This window comes from Salmo salar, chromosome 02 (assembly GCF_965601325.2).
Source record: "Salmo salar chromosome 02, fSalSal1, whole genome shotgun sequence".
NCBI lineage: Eukaryota > Metazoa > Chordata > Actinopteri > Salmoniformes > Salmonidae > Salmo > Salmo salar.
In genome coordinates this window covers 38,857,476-38,882,268 of record NC_138292.1, presented here as the reverse complement: position 1 = coordinate 38,882,268, position 24,793 = coordinate 38,857,476, and the positions used below count along the sequence as shown (strand labels likewise).

General features: G+C 41.3%; 4 protein-coding genes across 7 annotated transcripts; 1 reads left to right on the top strand and 3 right to left on the bottom strand.

The window, feature by feature from the left end:
- The first annotated feature begins 1,289 nt into the window (after positions 1-1,289).
- On the top strand, positions 1,290-15,466 carry fli1 (Friend leukemia integration 1 transcription factor). 4 transcript variants are annotated; one of them, XM_045695819.2, is made up of 10 exons: positions 1,290-1,510; positions 8,017-8,222; positions 9,096-9,265; positions 10,615-10,818; positions 10,923-10,997; positions 12,819-12,890; positions 13,134-13,196; positions 13,326-13,373; positions 13,706-13,789; positions 14,381-15,466. In XM_045695819.2, the coding sequence occupies exons 2-10, from the start codon at positions 8,083-8,085 to the stop codon at positions 14,902-14,904; spliced, it is 1,380 nt and encodes a 459-aa protein (XP_045551775.2). In that variant the 5' UTR covers positions 1,290-1,510; positions 8,017-8,082; the 3' UTR covers positions 14,905-15,466.
- A 137-nt stretch (positions 15,467-15,603) lies between these two features.
- On the bottom strand, positions 15,604-18,516 carry LOC106582366 (zona pellucida sperm-binding protein 3). Its single transcript, XM_014165426.3, has 8 exons — positions 17,951-18,516; positions 17,748-17,863; positions 17,469-17,569; positions 17,177-17,351; positions 16,658-16,769; positions 16,288-16,400; positions 16,085-16,158; positions 15,604-15,839 (listed from the first exon to the last, which is right to left on the bottom strand). Exons 1-8 carry the CDS (start codon positions 18,419-18,421, stop codon positions 15,604-15,606), a joined length of 1,398 nt encoding a protein of 465 aa, XP_014020901.3. The 5' UTR covers positions 18,422-18,516.
- Positions 18,517-19,038: 522 nt separating this feature from the next.
- Positions 19,039-20,515, bottom strand: lypc (ly6 domain containing, pigment cell). Its single transcript, XM_014169989.3, has 3 exons — positions 20,073-20,515; positions 19,638-19,757; positions 19,039-19,504 (listed from the first exon to the last, which is right to left on the bottom strand). Exons 1-3 carry the CDS (start codon positions 20,122-20,124, stop codon positions 19,299-19,301), a joined length of 378 nt encoding a protein of 125 aa, XP_014025464.1. The 5' UTR covers positions 20,125-20,515; the 3' UTR covers positions 19,039-19,298.
- A 501-nt stretch (positions 20,516-21,016) lies between these two features.
- On the bottom strand, positions 21,017-24,748 carry tektl1 (tektin like 1). Its single transcript, XM_014169982.3, has 8 exons — positions 24,363-24,748; positions 23,865-24,149; positions 23,576-23,680; positions 23,161-23,326; positions 22,291-22,457; positions 22,122-22,217; positions 21,813-21,926; positions 21,017-21,616 (listed from the first exon to the last, which is right to left on the bottom strand). The coding sequence occupies exons 1-8, from the start codon at positions 24,624-24,626 to the stop codon at positions 21,419-21,421; spliced, it is 1,395 nt and encodes a 464-aa protein (XP_014025457.3). The 5' UTR covers positions 24,627-24,748; the 3' UTR covers positions 21,017-21,418.
- Positions 24,749-24,793: the final 45 nt, after the last annotated feature.

Below are 24,793 nucleotides of genomic sequence, written 5' to 3'. Positions count from 1 at the left end.
AGGACACATGGGGGTTCGAGTTACACAACCTCCTGGCCGGCCTAATGATGACGAGTCCAACATCAACTCAACTGATTTACCAACTGAATGACACAATGAAAAACTCCAGAATATTACAAAGCTGAACAAAGCCATAACCTTAATCAAAATATCTCATAGATGATCTTAATAAATAAAAATAGGCCTAAACATTGTTCAGTGGACTGAAAGGACAGTTCAACTATTTTTCGTTATTTCCTTCCACAAATGAGGAAACTTTTAAATGTATAAGACAGAAAATGCATACTAAATCTAGGCATACTAGTAGGCTATTAATGCTGTGCCTTGTAAAGGGCTTGGGATCATCTCAGCTGGGCTATTTATGTATTTATTTGAATTTATTTTGACATAAAAGGCCAAAGAAAGTTTCGATTTTCTGAACATATTACAGTGATAGACAAAGTAAAGTAGGTATGGGCTACTCCACGCATGCGTTGAAGCCAGATTGAGGCATAAACAACGTGTGATAACTTTCATGATAAACCCATGGAAATTGATCATTAAAGACAAATCTTTTCTAATGAAATACAGAAACTCACATTTTCTATTGTCTAACTTTGCACACTATTAAATAATAAACAAATTCATAAAACATGGTTTTAAAGTCCCCATTTACATTCAACCTCAAGGAAGTGCATTGTGTCTATCATATCATAGCCATATCTATAGTCACCATCTATAGGCCTACTTGCAGACTCAAAAAGTACAGGCCTTAAAATATGCCCTTTCCTACATCGACGATAGATGGTTATTTGTCAGAGAACATTTAAATGATCCGTTTGCTAAAGGGAACATGGTCTTTCTTTGTAACCTACTTTGGAAGGAGGTTCTTTTTTATCACAGTGTGCAAGTTTGCGGTCAGAGATTTTTAGACATCAGTTGCAATTTCCGGAGTCATATTTAGAAAAACTACAGGAAGGCTATACAATGTTCATTACCACTATGGTTATTATGGTGAGGCTATTCAAGTTTAGAAAGTTGCAAGCAACAGGCGTTTGAATGACAAACGAATGTATTTCTCTCAACAATGCCCAAGAACAAATTGGAAATAGGCCTACATTCATTTGTAAATGACATGTTGCTTGGAACACACGTGATGTAATGTGTTTGTGCACCTCAAAATGCATGATGGCAATAAATATTTCTCAAAACATTGCTGAATGAGAACACTCGGACCAAAGCCTATAGAAGCCCAACCCTATCTGCACCTTTATTGCTCCATGTCCAATCATCAGCCTGATCAACTTTTAGGCACAGTCAGATAAGATTGTCATCGTTGGTTTGTAGGCTAATCAGCAGGTTTGTGTGTGCAATGTTGTAAGAAATGAAAAAGGACTTCGTTTCACCAGTAGGGACCCAACCCTAATGCCTTGTTAGAGTGACTTCACTTCCCAATTTAGAGTGAGAAAAAAAACTGCCATCCGGTTATGGACTAAGCAAGAATTGTTGCTGCAATGGTTTGCGCCAAAGGGTAAATGCGCTTGTGTATGGGTTGATGTGATTCAGGCAGGCTATCCAGACTAGTTATAACGTGTTTAAATGACTAAATGAGAATCAACGACTGAGTGACTGCTACAATGGACTGTACGATAAAGGTAGGCGATTGAACTGGTTTTAATGTCGCTTGTGAAAACGATACGCAGCCACCCACTGAGTTGTTTAGCACGTCTCTGTTTGCTGAGTGAGAGAGGCAAAGCGGTGATGCGAGGTCCCCACTCTTTCCTTCTTGTACAAAATTTCCTCTTCCTTCCCGTTCGTGGTTGTATGTCGGCTCTTTAATAACACAAGTAACCACTACATCTTTACACACCGATAAAAACGAAATGGTGTCCAGCACTGCACGCGTAAAAAGGAGCGCGCACAACTCGCTATTTTAATTGTTTCGTTTAGTCACGTTTAATGCAGACGTTCCTGGGTTAAAAGCACATATGCTAGTTTAAAGAAATTTAAAGGTGATTTAAAGAAGTGATGCATCTGTCCCAATTGACGATAAAGACGACACATTACACAGCATATAAGCAATCTTGATCAGTACAAGTTTATTGGAGCGCGCTCGTGGCAGGTGTCTTGGCGCCATGGAACGTATTTGGAGTATAAAGGCCACTTTCCATAGAGTTGGAGGATCGAAATCCATGAGATGACTGGTATTTCATATTTTACATTTATTTCAACATTAAATCAACATTACCACAACATATGAATAACTGTTAGGATTATTTTATCCAATTTAACAAAAGGACTTCAGGAAATTATTCTTCTTTAATCGAATTATTAAAATGGGGTAATGTAAAGACAATCTAAAGCTTACCGAAATTGATGAGAATAACTAGGTCTAAATATGTAGCCTAACTTATTGGAATAGATCAAATATTGACTTATCTAATGGTTCTGAAACGCATTTTTGTCATGAAGGTGGGGCACAAACCCTGACCAAGGCAACCGAACAGCATCAATTACAAATATAACGTATTGAGGTATTCCTTGTTATAGCAATACCGATTATTATTTTCACATAATAGGGTGAATTTAACCAAACAGTTAACGAATAGTTCGACCAAAATATGTAGCGCCTGATTAAATAGCTTGTCCTGTAAAGCAACAAGGACCTTCAACTTTTTTTTTCTTCTCAAAGGCACTAAAACAACGAATGGATATTCTGCCAAGGTTATAAACCTCACGATCAATTCAACCTATTTGCAGAACGAAACATATCAATTTAGAGGCTAATAACGAAACGAAATAAACGATTTAACATGTTTTGAAATTGGTTCCTCCACCATGTTGATGATATTTTGAAGTAGCTAAGGCATTGGAATAAGCCATTTACATTAAAATGTTATTAAACTTGATTAAAATGTATATGTTTTGGACCAACAACTTTAGCCTACTTTCACGCATTGCAGGTGTCCATCCTGATTCTCGTCCACTGAAATCAAATCACTTCCAGAAACATATAACGAAATGATCATTACTTTTCTTCATACCCTACAGCTATTACAACATATAAGACTACCATACTTAGGCTACTATTTGGATAACCTGAGGGAGTAAATAGGCTACTTCTGGTTACTGAAAATGGATGTTATTGCAGTGACATAGAGAGCGTAATTTAGGAGCACGCACACACGCACACATACACTTTTAAAACTTAAATATGAAGGCCCATCTACTGAAACATGGATATTTTCTAAACCATCCAGATAAAGTCAGTTGTTTTTGTCACAAAGTTATTTAAAGAATATAGAGGCCTGAACTGCAAAAAGGAGCGCTTGTCAGGTGTTGTTATCTGAGCTCTGCAGGCTTCCTGTCTCAAACCTCAGACTTTCCGCACACATTTCCGCTCCCTCCACACGAAAAAGGCAACAGACGTTACAAAACAGAATCAAGTCACTGGATGTGTCGAGGTACTACATTGTTTTAGATGTGAATACATTAACTCTGAATATAGCCAAGAGGACCGTGCTCATACTCCATGTGTATCCTTTATTATTGGCAGTTACAGTACATGCCTTGTTTCGACTGTCTAAAAGCCATGTAACAGAAGCCATGATGTCGCCATATCAAAAGTTTTGAAAACCACATGTTTTTGCATGTTGAAGGAGCAGCTGCTGCAGGCCTTTGCAAAATCAGCTCGACTCAACCTTTACTTCTGCTTTCTTGGCCTCTACACCATATTGAGGAGAGAGTTGGTCACATGTTACATGGATCACCGTAGTGAATTAGTGATAAACTGCATACAATAAGCAAAACAAAACAGTTTATTGATATGGCTCTGGTTTCAATAGGCAGTTATTTATTCATTTAAATTGTGATAAACAATTGCATAATTAACTTTTTATCCATTTACTTTTTAAAATCATAGACGATTGAATATTTAGCGGAGTCAATTTTTTCTTGTTTGGCAATGACCATTCACCTTGGTAGACAACCTCTTTGCAATTCGAGGCCTCTGTGGAATGGCACCATAAGCACAGATCAAAGCTAAAATACATTCACAACATAAATCAACTTCAGCAATGATATGGAACAAAAGTTAATCTAACCATAGTTAGGCATGTAGACTGCAATGCATTTGGTTTAGACTAGTAATCAGTCTCCCTTGTGAATCAAAGATATACAGTTGATGTCGGAAGTTTACATACACCTTAGCCAAATACATTTAAACTCAGTTTTTCACAATTCCTGACATTTAATCCTAGTAAAAATTCCCTGTCTTAGGTCAGTTAGGACCACCACTTTATTTTAAGAATGTGAAATGTCAGAATAATAGTAGAGAGAATGATTTATTTCAGCTTTTATTTCTTTCATCACATTCCCAGTGGGTCAGAAGTTTGCATACACTCAATTAGTATTTGGTAGCATTGCTTTAAATTGTTTAACGTGGGTCAAATGTTTTGGGTAGCCTTCCACAAGCTTCCCACAATAAGTTGGGTGAATTTTGGCCCATTACTCCTGACAGCGCTGGTGTAACTGAGTCAGGTTTGTAGGCCTCCATGCTCGCACATGCTTTTCCAGTTCTGCCCACAAATGTTCTATAGGATTGAGGTCAGGGCTTTGTGATGGCCACTCCAATCCCTTGACTTTGTTGTCCTTAAGCCATTTTGTCACAACTTTGGAAGTATGCTTGGGGTCATTGTCCATTTGGAAGACCCATTTTCAACCAAGCTTCAACTTCCTGACTGATGTCTTGAGATGTTGCTTCAATATATCCACATAGTTGTCCTTCCTCATGATGCCATTCATTTTGTGAAGTGCACCAGTCCCTCCTACAGCAAAGCACCCCCACAACATGATGCTGCCACCCCCCTGCTTCACGTTTGGGATGGTGTTCTTCGGCTTGCAAGCGTCCCCATTTTTCCTCCAAACATAACGATGGTCATTATGGCCAAACAGTTCTATTTTTATTTCATCAGACCAGAGGACATTTCTCAAAAAGTAGATCTTTGTCCCCATGTGCAGTTGCAAACCATAGTCTGGATTTTTAGGGCGGTTTTGGAGCAGTGGCTTCTTCCTTGCTGAGCGGCCTTTCAGGTTATATCGATATAGGACTCGTTTTACTGTGGATATAGATACTTTTGTACCTGTTTCCTCCAGCATCTTCACAAGGTCCTTTGCTGTTGTTCTGGGATTGATTTGCACTTTTGGCACCAAAGTACGTTCATCTCTAGGAGACAGAACGCGTCTCCTTCCAGAGCGGTATGACGGCTGCGTGGTCCAATGGTGTTTATACTTGCGTACTATTGTTTTACAGATGAATGTGGTACCTTCAGGCATTTGGAAATTGCTCCCAAGGATGAACCAGACTTGTGGAGGTCTACCATTTTTTTCCTGAGGTCTTGGCTGATTTATTTAGATTTTCCCATGATGTCAAGCAAAGAGGCACTGAGTTTGAAGGTAGGCCTGGAAATACATCCACAGGTACACCTCCAATTGATGCAAATGATGTCAATCAGCCTATCAGAAGCTTCTATAGCCATGACATTTTCTGGAATTTTCCAAGCTGTTTAAAGGCACAGTCAACTTAGTGTATGTAAACTTCTGACCCACTGGAATTGTGATACAGTGAATTATAAGTGAAATAATCTGTCTGTAAACAATTGTTGGAAAAATTACTTGTGTCCTAACCAACTTGCCAAAACTATAGTTTGTTAACAATACATTTGTGGAGTGGTTGAAAAACTAGTTTTGTAAACTTCCGACTTCAACTGTATCTAGTAACTGTAAGAGAGATTAGGTGGGAAGCAGGTGTTGGACAAGTAAATATTTGTTTGCTTTTGCACTGTGTTTGAGTTCCAATAGAGGGTATTAAGCTAGAGTTCTGTTGTGAATGTGAGGATGTGAATGTGAGGATGTTTCACAACAGTTGGTAGTACATGGTTGTGGTACAAGGATGTGTCACTATTGGTGAACAGCTCGAGCACCACCCTATGCAGCTGATTCATAAGATGATTATCTGATGTGCTGCTAACCATCAACCATTAAGCAGCTGAACCTGAGACAACAGACTTCTAACTTACAGTCCTACATGTTCTGCCTGTGTATGGTTCTGTTGAATTTTGTATTTTGTTCAACAGCCCTTTTTATGGCAGTATCTAGTATTAGCCTCAGGTGGTGCTAGTACATTCAGTACAAAACTTTCAATAGATAAAAATGACCTAAGTGTGATAATGCACAAATATGCTGAAAAAGAAGAAGAAAAAGATTGTCACTTGGACAGCAGAACTGACAGGACTTTAAAATGTGTGTTTGTCGTGTGTATGCTGTGTGTGTGCAGACAAAAATTGTTTTCAAAACTATTTTGTGTCCCTCAGCAACAGGGCCTAGCTTCTACGAAACTCATTGAACAGGAAGTCAGTTGTGGCATTGGCGGTCAGGCCACATTCGGTATATTTGTGTCAGTTTGCAAGCTATAGAGGGAGAGGGAGAAAGAGCAGGTGTATGAGCTTGTGAATGCACAAACACGCCATTGAAACAATGAATGAACCTAATGAAAGATAAGAAGTTCGACAATTGATCACTCCAATGCATAACATTACAATATGAGAATGGTGCTCATGACCCTCTCCATGAATCGTTGCTGCTCAGCCTCAACCTCTTCTCAGCTCAGCCCTTAGTTTCACTTCTGCTGTCAGGGCCTCTGCACAACATGAGAGGAGGAGGGAGACAGACAGGGAGAAGAAAGAGAGAAGCGAGAGGAAAGAGACAGAAAGAGAGGAGAGAGAGAGAGGGTAACGGTCAGGGAGGAAAGTGTGGTGGACCTGTGATGTGTTGTTCCTCTACCACTGAAAACAAACATCACATGTACTAACATTTCAGTATCAGTACGGAAATAATATTACGACAGTTTGATATATTAATGTCATTCAATTAAGCTTCAATGTTGCTATAGCTAACAGTCCTGTCACTGTTAGTCTGAAGAAGGAAATGCCACTAAATGTGTACCATGCATGAAACACTTTACAATGCTCAGGTAACACAATGGAAGTGCGGCACTTTGAACTTCAATCAAGGCTGTGTATTCTTGCTGTTCCACGTACCCAATCCTCCCCTACCTTCATCAACCCTAGGTTGTTTTCCAGCTTTAAATGAGCCACATCTTTACACTGTGGCCCCCCTCTGTTTCCTTTCCCTTGGCCTGTGCCAAAAGGTTTCTCTGCACATGGGGGCCAGATTTCCTGTGGGCCACCGAAAAAGCCCAGCACTGACGTACGAGCCACAAAGACAATAGTGAAGTCCTCTAAACACACACGCACTTAGACCTACACATATATACTTACCCACACAAAGACTCAAAAACAAGGCCTATCCTTACCCACTGTATAGACACTCCTTTGCAGACACACACACACACACACACACACACACACACACACACACACACACACACACACACACACACACACACACACACACACACACACACACACACAAAAGAGTGCCATCTTGAAGAATGGTTTGGAGTTTGGGGGCCTTTGTCAGCGTTAAACACAGGAAGCAGCACAAAGAAAGCGTCTCAAATCTTGATCTGACTCCACCAAGCTCCCCCCATCACCCCAATCCCAACGAATTAAAACTGTGACAAAGATCACGGAAGCTCTCATTTCTCCAAACGTCGATGCCAGTGTTCCGCAAGTAACTGCAATCAAACATTATGATACAGCTAAATTGATCAATAATGACAGTGATTTATAAACTTCATGCCACAATCCTCTATTTTCCATGTAATATTCCTCAAGTCACCAATCACATATTCTAAAGACATCTGGACTATAACAAAGTTAGAAACGTGAATGAATAAATCCTTCATCAATAGAACAAGACTCATTAGGGTGTAAAATTTCATCATGCGTGTTCCATTCAACGTAGTGTGGAAAAACCTCAGAGGTGTGAGCAGTTTCCTGGCTACCATCATCACATGACTAGTTGTGGCCAACACTTACCGTAACCGCTGACTCCACTGTTTGTCCATGCCGGCAGGAAGCACTGTCCGTGGTGAGCGAGGACCAGTCCATTTTCGAGTCGCCCTTCCCTGCCGCCACGACCATGCACATGAAGGGCGAGATGACGTCACCGGGAAGCTTCAGCCAGGCCTCCGAAGAGAGCCAAGAACCCACCGAGCCGGAGTGGGCCGGGCCGGGAGCACAGAACCCTGGGAAGAGAGGAGAGCACATCAACGGAACCAGGTGAGGGAGGGCGCATCACAGAGAAGTTATACCACTTATTTAGTGTTATATATACCACATTCCCACTTATTTAGTGTTGTACCACATTCCCACTTATTTAATGTTATATAGACCACATTCCCACTTATTTAGTGTTATATATACCACATTCCCACTCATTTAGTGTTATATATACCTCATTCCCACTCATTTAGTGTTATAGATACCACATTCCCACTCATTTAGTGTTATATATATACCACATTCCCACTTATTCAGTGTTATATATACCACATTCCCACTCATTTAGTGTTATATATATACCACATTCCACTTATTTAGTGTTGTACCACATTCCCACTCATTTAGTGTTATGTATACCACATTCCCACTCATTTAGTGTTATATATACCACATTCCCACTCATTTAGTGTTATGTATACCACATTCCCACTCATTTAGTGTTATATATATATACCACATTCCCACTTATTCAGTGTTATATATACCACATTCCCACTTATTCAGTGTTATATATACCACATTCCCACTTATTTAGTGTTATATATACCACATTCCCACTTATTTAGTGTTATATATACCTCATTCCCACTTATTTAGTGTTATATATACCACATTCCCACTTATTTAGTGTTATATATACCACATTCCCACTCATTTAGTGTTATATATACCACATTCCCACTTATTTAGTGTTATATATACCACATTCCCACTTATTTAGTGTTATATATACACCTCATTCCCACTTATTTAGTGTTATATATTTTTTTACATTCAAGAGAGTTTACCATCACCATAATAAATACTGCAACAGGATCACACAGAATCATACCAGAATATTACTCATCTCCCTATTCTCTCTCTCAACAGTCGTGAGTCCCCTGTGGACTGCAGTGTGACCAAACGCTCCAGACACATGAGCAGCAACGAAGGGGGTCAGCTGGCCTACCAGGCCTCGTACCCTGAGCCCCGCGCCAGCCCCCAGACCGCCACCCCGCCCAACAGCGCCACAGAGGAGAAGAGAGTCATAGTGCCCGCAGGTGAAGTGCCAACACACTCAGTGGAGGGGTGCCCAGATCCTAAGGCACACAAGGATCTGTGAAGAGAATAGGCTGGGATGGTGTTCCCATCATATTGCCTTCACCTGTTAAATGATCTTCCATCATTTGGGAGTCAGCCATTAAGAGCAGATTTTAGGGACTGGGAAGGGAGCACATTTTTGGAATGGAATCCAGCCAGTGAGTCATTGTTGGGAGATTCCACCTAAGATGACATTCCAAACATGAGGTGTGTTAAATCTATACAATTCATTGACAAGACTACAAGGTTTGATTCTTAGCCTGAGTCACACAGGCCAAGCTATTCTAGTGGCCATGATAATACACGGATATTACATCACAGCTGTGTTAAACAAGGACAATGAAGACCCTAGGGCAGGGCCCCATACCCCCCAAGTTCTGAACACAAAAACATTGATAATAGTATTTTTATTTTGGGACATACATTTTTTTATAAAAACACCAGCAAATCAGCTACAAGTGATTTACATTCTGTTAAAGTATTCCCACACATAATAGATAGATAAAAATGTAAGCAAGGTTTGAAATTATGTTTTAATCAAATATATCTGTTTGGGCATCTTGCGGTCAATTTGCAGTCAACAAATTATTTGTAATTATGTTCCAGCCCCCTGACCATCCGCTCAAGAAAAAGAAAAGTTGATGATGGTCAGGACCCACTTCTGGGACACCAGATGAAAACGCTTTCAGTGTAAACTTAAACCAAATAGAAAGTATGTATAAAATACAAAAGGACCTATTTATTTTTCAATAACAGCCTATAATCTTTGAAAACTAACAATCAACTAAATAAAAGCTAGACAATCAGCCCCCATTGATTTTGTAATGTTTGAGCATAAGAACACTGCATTAGCCATGTCAAAATGCATAGAATTGTAGGAGATTAGGTATGAAACTGCAACATTCTCTCTCCGCTACCAAGATATGTTTTACTTATTATTTGGTCTGCGTCTGTTTTTCTTCACCGCTCAACCCTTATGGTGGGTCGCAACTCAAAAGACTACTCAATTGGTGGGTCATAAAGCAAAACAGTTTGGGAACCTCTGCCCTCGGGTACAGACAGAGGCTAGGCATCTCCTAACTACTATCTGATATTTTGGGGTATTCATGAGGTCCAAAACGTCATCTTTGGGTTCTTACTGTACATTTAAAAACACATTTAGTTTCATTGGAGGAGAAGAAAACATTTACAAGTAACTTCTCAACTTTATGAGATGATGGGTCTGTGTGAGTTACAACAACCTCCTGTTACCACAACTTACCAATCTCTCTTCCTTCTCTCCCTGTCCTCCTCTTCCTCCTGGTCCCAGACCCTGAGGTGTGGACCCAGGACCATGTCCGCCAGTGGCTGGACTGGGCCATCAAGGAGTACAGCCTGGAGGAGGTGGACATCATGCACTTCCACACACTGGAGGGCAAGGCCCTCTGCAAGATGACCAAGGAGGATATGATGCGCCTCACGTCCGCCTACAATGCAGACATCCTGCTCGGCCACCTCAATTACCTCCGACAGAGTAAGGGTTACGGCCTGGGACTCGTAGAAACTTTTCATATGACTATTTTCATACTCCATGAGGACATAACTGATCTATGTAACCTTCTTTGAATCTCTTTTTAGGCAGCCCTACTTTCTCCTACCCCACAACTCCAACCAACAACACACAGCAACAACCCCGACTACAGGTTAAATCAGGTAAGACAATTAACTTCACAACTCATTACCAAGAACACAGTGACAGTGTAAAATCCTTAAACTGCATGCATAAAGAACCTGGAGCTAGCAAGCATTGAGATAAACAGCCTTAAAATGAGATGGGGATTAAAAATGGAGGGGTTTTGTGGCAGGAATAATCTATTCAAACCTCTCTGAGGCAGATCAAATACTTCACTCATTTAATGGATTCAAAATGAAGTGTTGAGTTGCTATTTCAGATTACATAGTTTAGAGCGCTTTAAAGGTTTTTGGCAGAGCGTTTCCCTGAGTTGATGACTCTTTGACGAGTCCACGACTCAGTCAGTTTCAGACAGGAAACAGCTGCACCGGCAGAGAAATGGGCGAGTACGGGTCCCACTTTGGGACACAATTGACAATCTAGTGGCAACAGAGGTGTCCCGGTCAAAAGGACACTCACCCCAAGGAATACTGGACCATCTTCAGCTCTCTGGCTGTTTTCTTCTGGCTGCTTCAAATCACTCTTTTAAGTCTCAGCTTTTGGGCTTCCTTCCATAGACTGTAAAAAAAATAATAATATGGACGATGCCGTCGATGACGATACCCCATTGTTTGCTATGGGAATGCTCAGTGGTGCATTTGATGATCAAGAAGTATCATTTCGGTGTGTCCCCATCTTGCTACATGGGAGGAGTTTTTGGAAACATCGCATGCGCAGTTTGAGCTACTCTGGGAAATTACGTTGCAGGCTAGGTCAGTGTTGACCCCTCTCATGTAGTATGTCAAGTTGAAGGCCCTCCGAGGTACCGCAGGCTGACATTAGCAACTAAATTATCCTTATAACTTAGTCTGTCCAATTAATCGGACATGCAACTGGTGAAATAGAAGCAATTATTGATACCATGATTGTGTTTGGAAAAAAATGCTTCCTTCTATGGCTGCTGGGTAAATACACTTGAATTCAATCACTTTTGACAGTCCCCCTTTTGATTTGAACAAAACATTCCATACATATTTGCCCATTGTAGAAGTTCTCAGTAAGTTACTTTTTGGATCCAAATGCAAAAACATTCAAGAGATAAAGGTGCTCAAAGTTGACCTATTTAACAAACCCCACCATACCACGAGACAGCTATGTCTTCATCACTGGAACAGATAAACGGTTGAGATTGCTATCATTTAAAAGCTTACAAACAGTGTTGTCAAACTATTTTATACTTTCTTGAAAATAAAAATGTAATTTAACCTGAAACATAAATGATCAATAAACGCTGAAACTCCGATTTGTTTCATATTCAAGGTCCCTTATTTCTATGATTGACACCCACCCTGTATTAAAGAGCATGTTGTGTCGCCAACCAATGGCGGGCTCAACACAAAAACCTCAGATGATGTAAAGTAGGGTCTAATCTACAACATATGCATATATGAAGAAAAGAGTTTACGCGTTTAGATTATTAACGTTAAAAAAAAATAATTAAAAGGTCAAAAAGTCAATTTTCATTTAAAAAACATTTGAAAACCCTTTAAGCTGAAAACCCTTTAAGACATCATATTCAACTGTTTATCCTTTCCAGCGATGAAGACATGGATGTCTCATAGTATGGTATGCAAAATGGGTCAACTTTGAGCATCTTTATCTCCTGAATGTTTTGGTATTCAGGTCCAAAATGTCACTTTCTGACCACTTCTTCCATGTACAAACATTTTATGGAAAGTTTTGTTTAAATCAAAAGGGATGCTGTCAAAAAGTGATAGAATTCAAATGGATCCACCCTGCTACCCCTCTCTGAACTTTCTTCCTGTGGATGCCTCGTCTCACCCACCGTTCTTTTTGAGCAGAGAACAGCTATGAGGAGATAGGCAGAAGGAACAGCTGGTCATCGAACCCCATGCTGCCTGCAGTAACCAAAGGTACAATAACCGACGTCACATCTCATTCTCAGTGCTTTACATTTCTTGTGAGCACTAAGGCAGATTCATACTAATAGTTGTATCATATTAGTTCTAGAAATTATTACTACAGTGTTTCACAGTGGAGGCAGAATAAAGTCATTAAGTCAAGCATTTTGTAGTTCAAGATGGAATAATGATAGTTCTCTAAGAGTAAACAGAGAACTTTGTCCAGATGTTTTCATCATGTTGTTTATGATTTAGGTTCTCCCATGGAGCACCAACACAGCACCAGAGTCACAGAGCCTCCGCCGAGAATTGTGCAAGGTGTGCATCTGAACTGCCTTCTCGTTTCCTGATCCTAGTTTGTTTTAACACTGGTATAACCTTTGTACCATAGTCAAGCCAATGTCTTAACAAAACAATCTAACCTTCCAACCCTTAATTTCCTTGCAGACCCATACCAAGCATTAGGTCCCATCAGCAGTCGTCTAGCCAACCCAGGTGAGAGCATATCCCATAATGCACCATGTTAAACTGGTGAACCAAAAAGATGGTGACAAATGTGGCCTTTACACTGTCTGCTTTGGTGTCATGAACTGTAACACTCCAAAATAGATTGAATAGGAGAAGAGAGGGCAGAGGTATTCCTTAAAAAGAGAACAATAAATAGTTGTACATTCCCTGTCTGGGATGGCACATAGACAAAAATGTCCACCTAGACAATAGCATTATACATTCGCCCTCAGCAAAACTAGGCTGAAACATTTTAATTATTGTCTCCCGTTAACCAGAATTACCCTGTTTGACAGAATTAATTCTGTATCTCCTCACAGAAGGCCAGGCCCTCCACTCCAAGAAACGAACAGGCAAACACAGTTCATACAGGCTGCCTGACCCCAGCGCTCACAGGCCTGTGGGTAGGTTTCTGCCTGGTCCACCCACGTTCTGTCTCTCTCCATGACACACAGTGAAAAAGGTCACATTTGCAGAAGTAGCTCAAACTTGAAAGTGTATTTAGAATCCTGGTGGTATCTCTTATGCAAGTTATATTCTCAGACACAGACGGGTCATAGATTGATATGACAATAGCAAATAGTCCACGAGAAGGAGATATCAATGGTGCATGAATTAAACTGCATGTGAATAAATGTAATTGTATTTTCGTGTCAAATTGCCAGTTGGCAACCTATCCATTACGGGATTAATTGACAAACAAAAATGACAATGATTCACAGTGATAATTCTTCCTGTGTTCTGTGCAGTGCACATCGCATAAAGAATGAAATGGAAATCAATACATAATAATAGATAAGGATATTCAAGCAAAAAACATCTTAAAATCTATACAAATACAGAAAAATTAAGTGTGTATGGATAAAACGACACTAACCTACAACCAATCCTACTCTTAAGAGAAGCATTTCAGAAACAGATCTTGCTCGCTTTAACAGAATCCAGCCCTTTGATGCATCCATTCCCCTCACCCCCTGTCCCGTTTCTCTTCCAAGGCTCTGGACAGATCCAGCTGTGGCAGTTCCTGCTGGAGTTGCTGTCGGACAGCAACAACTCCAGCATCATCACCTGGGAGGGCAACAACGGCGAGTTCAAGATGACCGACCCGGACGAGGTGGCCAAGCGTTGGGGCGAGCGCAAGAGCAAGCCCAACATGAACTATGACAAGCTGAGCCGCGCCCTGCGCTACTATTATGACAAGAACATCATGACCAAGGTGCACGGCAAGCGCTACGCCTACAAGTTTGACTTCCAGGGCATCTCACAGGCCCACCAGAGCCACGGCGGAGAGGGGGGCATTGTTAAGTATCAGACTGAGGTATCTTATGCCCAGCCCTACCACAGCCACCAGCCAAAAATTAACTTCATGAACACGCATGCCGCCCCTATGCCAGTGTCCCCTGGGAACTTTTTTGGGCCGTCTACAACTTACTGGAACTCAACAACCAGCCCCATGTATCCGGGGTCTCCCATGCCAAGGCACCCAGGGACTCACTCCCACCTGAGCTCATACTATTGAGGCCTGGGTGTCTTGCACTAGACTGGATGGCAGAGCTTCCTGAAACAGACTGATATCCAAGATACCATCCACAATGCATCTGGTCTTTAACATCTAAATTACGTTGTAACGCTATGCGAGTTTTGTTAGTACAGAATGTAAAATGGACAATAACGCTCACGTCACATCTTCAAGCAGAGGCACCATAAGATAGGCAAAAGGAAAAAGGTAAACAATGATGACTAGTAGAGACCAAGGGATAGCCATGAAGGTTCTGTCTTTTTGAATTTCTCAACTATTGAGGTTGAGAATTTGTTCATATTATAACCTGTGATTCAGTTGTTTGAAAACCACGTTTTTCAATTAATTAAGTATTTTGTTTAATATGTCATTGAGGTCATTGAAGGACTTAAGGGGAAAGTCACTGAGTGTGGGAAGTGGTAAAACTGTTATGAGGTCTTGATTGCAATTACTATATTCATTGATCTAACATTTGTAAAAGTATCATTGTACAGAATGTGTCATACAATTGTAGCAATAAAACGTGCCAATAAATGCCAATAAAAGAAACTTGTATATTTGAGTTGGTCTCCTTTCTTTTCTCCAAACCATTGATAATTTTAACTGACAAAAATATTAACTAGATGGTGTATCAGTAATTTGTTTTATTGCCAAAATGAATTATCGACATGAACATTGGGCAGTGACCACACTTGCTGTCTATTTGTCCACACCAAAGAACTCCTCGAATGTTCTGTGTGGTTCAGAGACCTGCTCCACTTCCACGACAGCAAATCCCTTCACAGGCCTCTCTTTAAGTCTCTCCACCTGCCTCACACCTAACTGCCCCTCCACCACGGTCTCGGGCTGTGAGGTTGTCGTCACCTCCTGGGTCAGAGCAGGCTTTGTGCGGTATTCCACCGACCACGACTTGCTGGTGACCATCTTGGTGGTGGCTAGAGTACACAGAGCAAGTTAGATGCCAAATATCCTCACCGACACAGACTGAATAAATGGATACTCATTGATGATGACAGGCTAAGGCTTGTGTGTAAATGTTTGAAAATGGCTTTCCAAATAAAAATGATTCATATCATAATGAGGCCATCTTCACAAATGCAAAAAAGTACTCGACCAAAACAACCTCACAAAACCCAACAGTAAGTAAATGCAAAGATACACTTGTAGTCACAGTACTCACCAGAGGGGACAGCAGAGCTACACGTGGACTCACAACAGGAGCAGACTGAAGAAGCTCCATACAGCTCCTTCCATCTGATTGGACCAGACCAAGATGCATCAGAGCAACATGAGTCTTTTTTCTATTATTCATGGTTGTCTATCATCTTTTGCAGGGCCTATATGGATAAAGTATCAAACAGCTTCAGTATTACCAGGGCTTACCCTCCTGCTGCAGAATCGTAAGTGCAGGCCTTCGCAGTTGAAGAGGGGACAGACCTCCCCACAGACATAGCACAGTGCATGTAGAGCTGCTGTGGCCGAAGAGGTGGCTCGGGCTGATTCAAATGTGGCACAGAATCTAGTTTGCATACTTATGTACATACTACTTCCAGTGCAATGTAGTGTCAGAGGACCTCAGTAAAATGAATTGCATAGACAAGGGAAAGAAAAAGATTAAGCTCAGTAGTTATAACGCTTGATGAAGGCCATGTATTGCATAGGAAATCTAATGAGGGCATAGCACTCAAGTTCAACTACTGCTCAGTTGACTATGGTTACTGTATATTAGGAACGGAGTGCAGCCTTAACATACCTGCCCTGCTGTCATTCCCTGAAACAGAAAGGCATCCATGGTAAACCTCACAACATTCCTTTTATATGGGATGAATCTGGAGCCACTGTTGTTTCTGCTCTCAACCATGCACCTGAGCAGAAAATAGATTACTGTTAAATCCAAGTTCTTTTTTTTTTTTAAAGGGTCAATCTGCAATTGCTACATTCATTTTTGGAGTTAGAAATGAATGATATGTACCCATATATTCTTGAAGAATATAACTTATCAATGCTGCATGAGCCTAGTACAACTGTGGTACAACATCAGAACCCAAAACTATCATTTGGATGTCATAGATGGTCAGTACTTGCATCTATTGCTCACTCTATGAATTTGAGAGTGGTTACATTTCTCCAGCCGCATCCCTCAGATTTTTGCCAAAACATGGGCGGGGGTTTTCTTTGTTATTGTTCCAGCTACAGATTGCCTCTTTAAAAGCAAAGTACTGTGCAAATGATACTGATAGAAGTGATCTGGCATACTGTATGTCTACATTACCCAAAATTGTCAATGACAGCAAACTGAGGCGTAGAGGAGTGTGACCGCTTAATGGTCACATTACACGAGTGGACATAGAGACGTCCATCTTTAGACATGGAAGGCACTTCAGCCTGAAAGTACATGGGCTTTCCCATAGAGTACCCATCGGATGGGGCAAGTCTCTTCCATTGAGCTGAGGGAGAGAGAATGAGTAGTCAGATCTTTCAATTACCTGAGGGCTCATTTAAGTACATTCTATAACATGAGGACTACTCATTTACTGTAGATCAATGGCTCATCTATACCCTACCATTACGTGCAGTGAGCATGGAACGGATTCTGTTCTTCATTGCTTTTGACACCTTGTGTACCACATTCAGCATGTAGCCTATTTTGTAGGAGTAATGATATCTGGAAAGAAATAAGCAAATGTAAATAATTGGCATTGACTATAAATCAACTTTTAAATGTTGTGCCAACCTGCTATCATTGATATCGTTTTCTTTGTATGGAATGATAACTCCTCCAGTGACATGAACTCAAGGTAAACATCAATCCATCATTAAATAGTGTGAATACTGCAAGTCACCTGTTGAAGTGACAGACAACTCGCAGGGTGAATGGTGCAGCTCGTCTGATAGGCCCTTTGAGCTTCGGAGGGTCATATCGGAGAGTGTTGGAGTAGGCCACACGATTATTTACGAGCTGTTTTATTGAAAATAAGTAGGCCTGTGTCAATATCAACAAGGTATTTCTGGGAAATGTAGGCCTATGAATGCTGACAAACCTTACCGAGCGCTTGCTCCCACAGAGGCCGAGGTCGTATTCGAAGATGAGGGAATCTTTTGTAGATTTATTGGCTTGGCATGTTCCGAGTGTCAGTTGAGACGGTGAACCTCCGGAGCCCAAAATGTTTTTCTTTACCTGCACGAACATCTTGTTGATGTTACAAAGTGTTATCACTTCGCGGGATTGACTTTTTGGACCAGAGGGCTTCTGTGTTGGGTACACCGGGATCAGGATTTTCCTAACTTTATCCGGTAATTGTTCGTGTCCAGTTCCACGGACTGGAGAGAAATGTTCCTTGTCTACCAGCGGCACCCTTGAGTGCTGGAACACAGGTAGTTCGAGGTAAGATGGTGAGTCTTCGGCGAGTAATACCTTCACAGAAGGTTTTATAAATGACTGGCGTTCATTTGAGCCTCCCTCTGCTCTTAGAGAATGCAAAAGGAACAAAAAGGCCAAGTTGAAAATATAAAACATATCTATATTCCTGTACCAAAATTGTACAATAACTCGAGCAAAATCAGGCCCTGCGTCAATTCATAGCCATAGGTATGCCGCGTTCAAATACTAGTCGGAACTAGGAAACTTAGACATTTCCGACTTGCTGATTCGTTGATCAACGCACGTGTACAACCAGTTGGCAAGTCGAATTTTTCCAAGTTTCCTAGTTCCAACTAGAACGTGAACGCGCAATATTCCTTGCAGTATGAGGCAGAATCAAAAACAGCTGTTGGAGACCTCGTGCCACCGAGGACTGTTGAACTGCAGGGAAAATATTAGATAAATTGGATTCAAATATTATAATAGATGATTATGCCTGCCTAAAAGTTTTGATAGACTAGACAAAAATAGTCAGGGCCTATAAAAATGAAGAAAATACAAATAGACAATTATAGATTATATCCAGACAAGTTATTATCCATACAGTGAATGGTTTGTACATTGTTAGCTCTCATTTTCAACTTTGATGACAGATAAATGTGGGATATTGTTAATTATATGCCTAGATGTAAAAGAAGTGTTAAGCACATTATTTTTTACATTACTTGAGAAAAAAACATGTGTGTGTTTGCTCATCTCTAGAAAATGGTCAGTTCAATGGACAATATCTTTAATGTAGAGAAAGCACACATTTGTGTTAAACACCTGGGCCACATTCAGCAGAATACAACGTTTTGGAACGGACAGATAGAAATACGGTGTGTATAACAAACATGCCTCTCCGACAATTAGAACAAGGAATCATGCCAGCTCTATTCATCATTTATATCTGAAACGTTTCGACGACGCTAGCCAACTGAATGTTTTCCTTGTGAATTTAGCGGCAGTGGCATTATATTTAAAAATGGGTAAATCACAGTGAGAGAGTGAATGAGAGGAGAGAGAGAGCAGAGCCAGTCCAGTAGAGGGCAGAGGGGGCTGCGGCTCCATTACACAGGTGGGTGGAGCAGCATTCATTGGTAAAGGTGAAGTTGAGGCCCATGGCGTACTTCTCACCAGTCAGGCCACACAGGGCTGAGAGGACACAGCTCTTCTCATACAGCGTCACACTGAATTCTCCTGTAGATTAAAGGTGTTTATGACCGAGTTAGAGTTACATTGACGGTGTTATTAGTACACACTCAGGTGGACATACTCAAGCAGAAACATGCGGGAACACAAACACAATGTATGTAACTAAAGGAGCTCTCACCGCGCTCCCCCACAGCTTTGCTGGACAGACATAGCTGACCTGGAGGACACTTCTGAGGGAACTTGATACAGTCCAGTGGGGAGATGGCAGGGAAAACACAGGTGTAGCAAAACAGAGGAACTGAAAGAGAAAGATATTGATTACACTAAGAACAAAGTAAAACGAAGGTTTGGCGCAGGGACTGAAGGATAGGAGAGATTTTTGATTAATAATCTTCACTGTCAATATTACCTAAGGAAGAAGCTAAAGTCTTATGGTGGAAATGGGTGGGAGGGGCTTAAACAATGCTGTTAATGTAATAATGCACAAGTCAATATACAAAACTCAACACCAATTAGCTTCTCCCATAAACACACATGCACGCACACACAAACACAGTATATGATACATTGCAATATAAGTATTCCGTTTCTAACTCCCTTCTCTTCCACTTACCCACAGGTGGTACCAGACACAGTAAAAGCAGATGGCATAGAAGCTGCGACATCACTTGTTTTTTTTGTCTCTCTCCAAACGAAGACAATATCCTGTATTCCCTTTGATTTGACTGCTTTCCCAGCTCCTCAAGACCTTTCTGTCTTCTCGTTATCTAGATCATCTAAAGAACAATAACTTGTTGCAACCTTCTCTTATCCAGTAAAATGTGTTGATGTAGTCCTTTTGGGGGATGCGTCTGTACAAACCTATGGTATTATGCCAGTACTTTTAGTCTTCTCTCTCTTCATGCATCGTCTGCTCAGATCTGAAGATAGCCTCTCGTTTTCCTAGATACTACCTTAATTATCTCCCCACCCCAACACATCTGATTCAATTAGGACATTATCCGCCCAGTGATAAGACTGAAGTCACTCCTCCGCCATGGCTGATTGTAAAGTGTACACTGGAATCTGCATAAATACTAAAGTAGAAACAAACTATCTGAGTATTCAGTTAAATAGTGTGTATTGCAAGGAAGATACAGAAATATATTGCTGAAATCTACAGTACTGCTTTGACGTGTATAGAGGACCTTTATACAAGTATTTTGTAACCGCTCACTAAAGAAGAGGCTTATTGAATCATCCCATATTTCTTAATGAAAGACATGAAGTTTAGAGGCAGGACTGTCAAGTGACTTGTCGTCTTGTGACTCGGACTGAAGAGGAGGGTGCGATGGAGACTGGACTTTAACAGTGTACATATATTCACAAGTGACGTTGAACATAAACAGTGCAGTAAACTGTTTGTGATTCTAATGCAGTCTATGCTGAACATATTCAATTCGCAATATAGATGCCAAGCTGTACAAAATGGCAGTACGACAAGGAGATCAAGTACATGCCAATGAAACCCATGCACATTTCTGCTCTAAGGGACTCCCAAACAATAAGCAATGGGGCTGAGTTTGCAGAGAAATACTGTTTGTTTATTTCAAGTACACATTAATGGTGTAATACAGAAATGTGGTTAATCGAGGGTTGGGATGCCACACATGACTAGGTTGAAAAACACACCTTCCTAATATCTTGTTTAAATGGTCCCTTTTCAGCACATCGGTCCATCTTTCACTTCATATCCTGGAGAAAACACACATGCCGTTTGTATACAACTATAGATTCGGGCTCTTCTCTTTCCTTGATTCCTCATCTACTTCTCAAAACGCATTGGAGAAGATCAGAGGGAAGATGAACCTTAGATCTTTCTTCCCTCTGATCTTCTCCTCCAATGCATTTTGAGAAGGAGCCAAAGAGAGAGGAAACATTGAGGGAAAGATGAATTGAGTCATGCACTACATAATGAGTTTAGTACAACCCCTGTTGGAGGAAAGTGGGCATTGCTCGTCTGTCGACCAGCTGCCGCCGCAGCCTGACCACAGCAGAGTCCACCTGCTCTGCGGCCCTCTTGCCGTGCAGGTTGGCCACCAGCTGCAGACACGTGCCCTGCAGCCTGGAGAGCTCCTCTTCAGAGGACTGCAGGCAGTGTCTCAACACAGAACTACCCTGAGAGAAAAACACAAGACTCAGAGGGCTGAATTCAAACATGAGAGCAAGCACTAAACTCGACAACTGCATAAATCATGCATTGATGTCAATGGAAGACTTGCACAGAAATATGAGTCTACTACAGTAAATGGCCAAGTACATAATAAGAGAAAGTGTCATTCATGTTCATTTTTAGAGGAAGGTGGTTAGTTACCTGTATGAGATGAGCAGCCTCAGGTAACTGGGTCCCAGGGTGTCTGTGGTAAACCTTTACTATAGGCCTGTTCAGTTTCTCTCTGGAAAGTATATCCCCACTGTACTCAGGGCCCTGGAAAACACATGACAACATAGGAAGATAGGGGTGGAGTAGTGAAGTCACCCACTATCAACATTACAACCAACCAACCATTACACCAACGTTAGTGGCTCTTTCTTTACCAAATAAGCACAGATACAGACACTATCTCCAATGCACATGCTTATCCATGACAAAGCTTACAGACAGTCCCACTCACATACTGACCAGTGCTCTGTCATGGCTGTGACGAATGCAGTTCAGCTGCCTCTGTTTGCGGAAAATGGCCTGCCTGGTGGCTGCAGACATAGTTGTGAGGTTTTGCTGTGCGAGAGAATGAGAGTTTTACTATTTTGACTTTTAAATGTTAAATACTATCGTATGTCCCATGCTGTACCTTCAGAGTGACTGTCTCAGCTATTTTCTTCACCAGGGCGTCATTGACAGTACGATGGGCCGCTTTTTGCCTGGCGATGGCATTGCCAATCATCTGCCTGATGTTTTCTCGTAGCAGCTGTGATTGGTTCACAGCCAGAGTGGAAGACTCCAGAACCTGCTTACATTCTGAGAAGGGAAAGATATTGGTAATTCTTTATTTTTCAGACCTGTTTCAGCTGATATTTGCCTAGTATCCGCTAAGAGTGTATAGTAGAAATTGGCAATTTGTGGGACTAACTAGCAAATGGTAAGCCTACAGCTGCTGGTTTAAATAAATCCCAAATAAATAAATGAGTGGCTATTACCATAATTTCCGGACTATTGAGCGCACCTGAATATAAGCCGCACCCACTGAATTAAAAAAAATATATATATTTTGAACATAAATAAGCCGCACATGTCTATAAGCCGCAGGTGCCTACCGGTACATTGAAACAAATGAACTTTACACAGGCTTTAACGAAACATGGCTTGTAACAAAAAATAAAAAATCTGCAGTAAACAGTAGCCTACCAAGAAAGTCATTGGTCACTATCTTCCTCCTCCTGTGCACTGAAACCACTGAAGTCATCTCCTTTCAAAAAAAAATAATTGTTTAAGCCGCGAGGTTCAAAGCGTGGGAAAAAAGTTGCGGCTTATAGTCCGGAAATTACGGTATGTAACTATTATGCAATTACACTGTCACCATGTCGCGTCTAAGACAAAAACTAGGTGAATCACTGACAATAAAACAAAGTGTAACCACAATAGGCACTATATGGGACAAGGTGACGTCAATGCAGTGCCATAAACTGTGTTACACTAGAACAGTATGTTATTGACATAGCACCTGGAGTGAAGGGGCCGATTGGCTCTGGTAGTTTTATGAGGCCTTGGGAGGGAGTTCCCCGTCCCCCTGCGGAGTGAGAGCCAGAGCCAGTGTGTGGTAGAAGCTCTAGAACACGCGCTCTCTCACTGGCACAGTCCAACAGCTGCCTACTGCACTGACCCAGGGTCTATACACGGCAAGGGGAGAGAGAGAAATAAGGGCTTCTTTTTTTTAACGGGTATATCAATAGCAAATCAAGGGATATCTCGACAACTTTCTTGAATAGGCATAATCATAACTCTATGCACCTGTATCCATTGAAAACCATAAAAAGAGAATGCGACCAATCACATTTATTTTATAAAGACCTGTGCACATTAGCATTTGTCATCGTGTTTTTACAGTAACCTGGCCTCTAGCAGTTAGATGTCATCACCTGTAGTTGTGCTAGTGTGCTCCTCAGAGTGCTCTCCAGCTCCTGTTTCAGCTCAGTGAGTTCTCTCTTCTCACACTCCAGTAAATGATCTGCTCCGTCTCTGCCCTGGAAACAGAACAATCATCTGAAGTATTGTTTTCTCATAGCCATACAGTAGATTGGAATACATATAGGCCTAATGTAGTCCAGCAAAGCAATACTGGGCAGAATAACTTGGGGTCAGGTGGAAATATGAAATTAACACAAATAAATTAAGTTGTGACACATGCACTGCACACACTGAACTCACAGTCTCAGTAGTAGCTGGTCTTATGGTCCTTCCCTCCACACTCTTCTTGTTGATCAGCGTTTCACACCTCAGGCTCCTCAGCATCCTCTCCAGGAGGCCTCTCTCCCGCTCCAGTTTAATGCATTCATGTGCCACCCGGCCAGCTTGTCGACGTATCTCGCCCTCCATTTCCCTCACACTGCGCATGTACTCCCTTGCTACCCCGACACTGGCCTCTGCACACTGCTCTCGGAAGCAGGGAGGGGGAAACGGGACCACACATGTGGTGGTGGTAGCATACGGGAACTAAACATGACATAAGATAATGACATTGAAGTCTACATATACAACAATATATAACTTAATTTCATAAACTGTGATTGCATCATTTCGCAAAACAGCAATTACCACCAACATACATTTTAGGCTAAAGCTTATATAGCCAACATGATTTAAAATAGTGCACATTCATTCACTATTAATTGAATTCATCATAACTTTAAAATATTAAACTCTCACCATTGTCCCTGTGTTTTGGGGTCTGACTTTATTCTTGCACAAAGCATCATGAGTATCACCACCTCCAACCACTTCAATTGTGTCTGTGCGCCTCGGGGTTAACGCGGTGGCGCTACAGCTCCGCGCACGGCTGATAGACCCCGGCCGTCCTGCGTGGGTTTGCCGCACCAAGTGTTCCGCTCGCCTTATAGAGTGCATCGTATCATCTCGCCAAGACTGCGGTCCCATGTTCACAGAGGCGAGGGGAACTGACTTAACAGGCATTTTCTATTTACGCAAGACTCTTTTTTTAAATCTATTTTTAACTATCAAGTCTCTTTTGAATAGGCTACAAATTACGAAAAGTGCCCCTCAACCCCCCGAGTGTCAAATAAACTAGCGTTCAAATATCATCTCCAAAGCAACAGTTTCCAAGTAACCAGAAACCATGG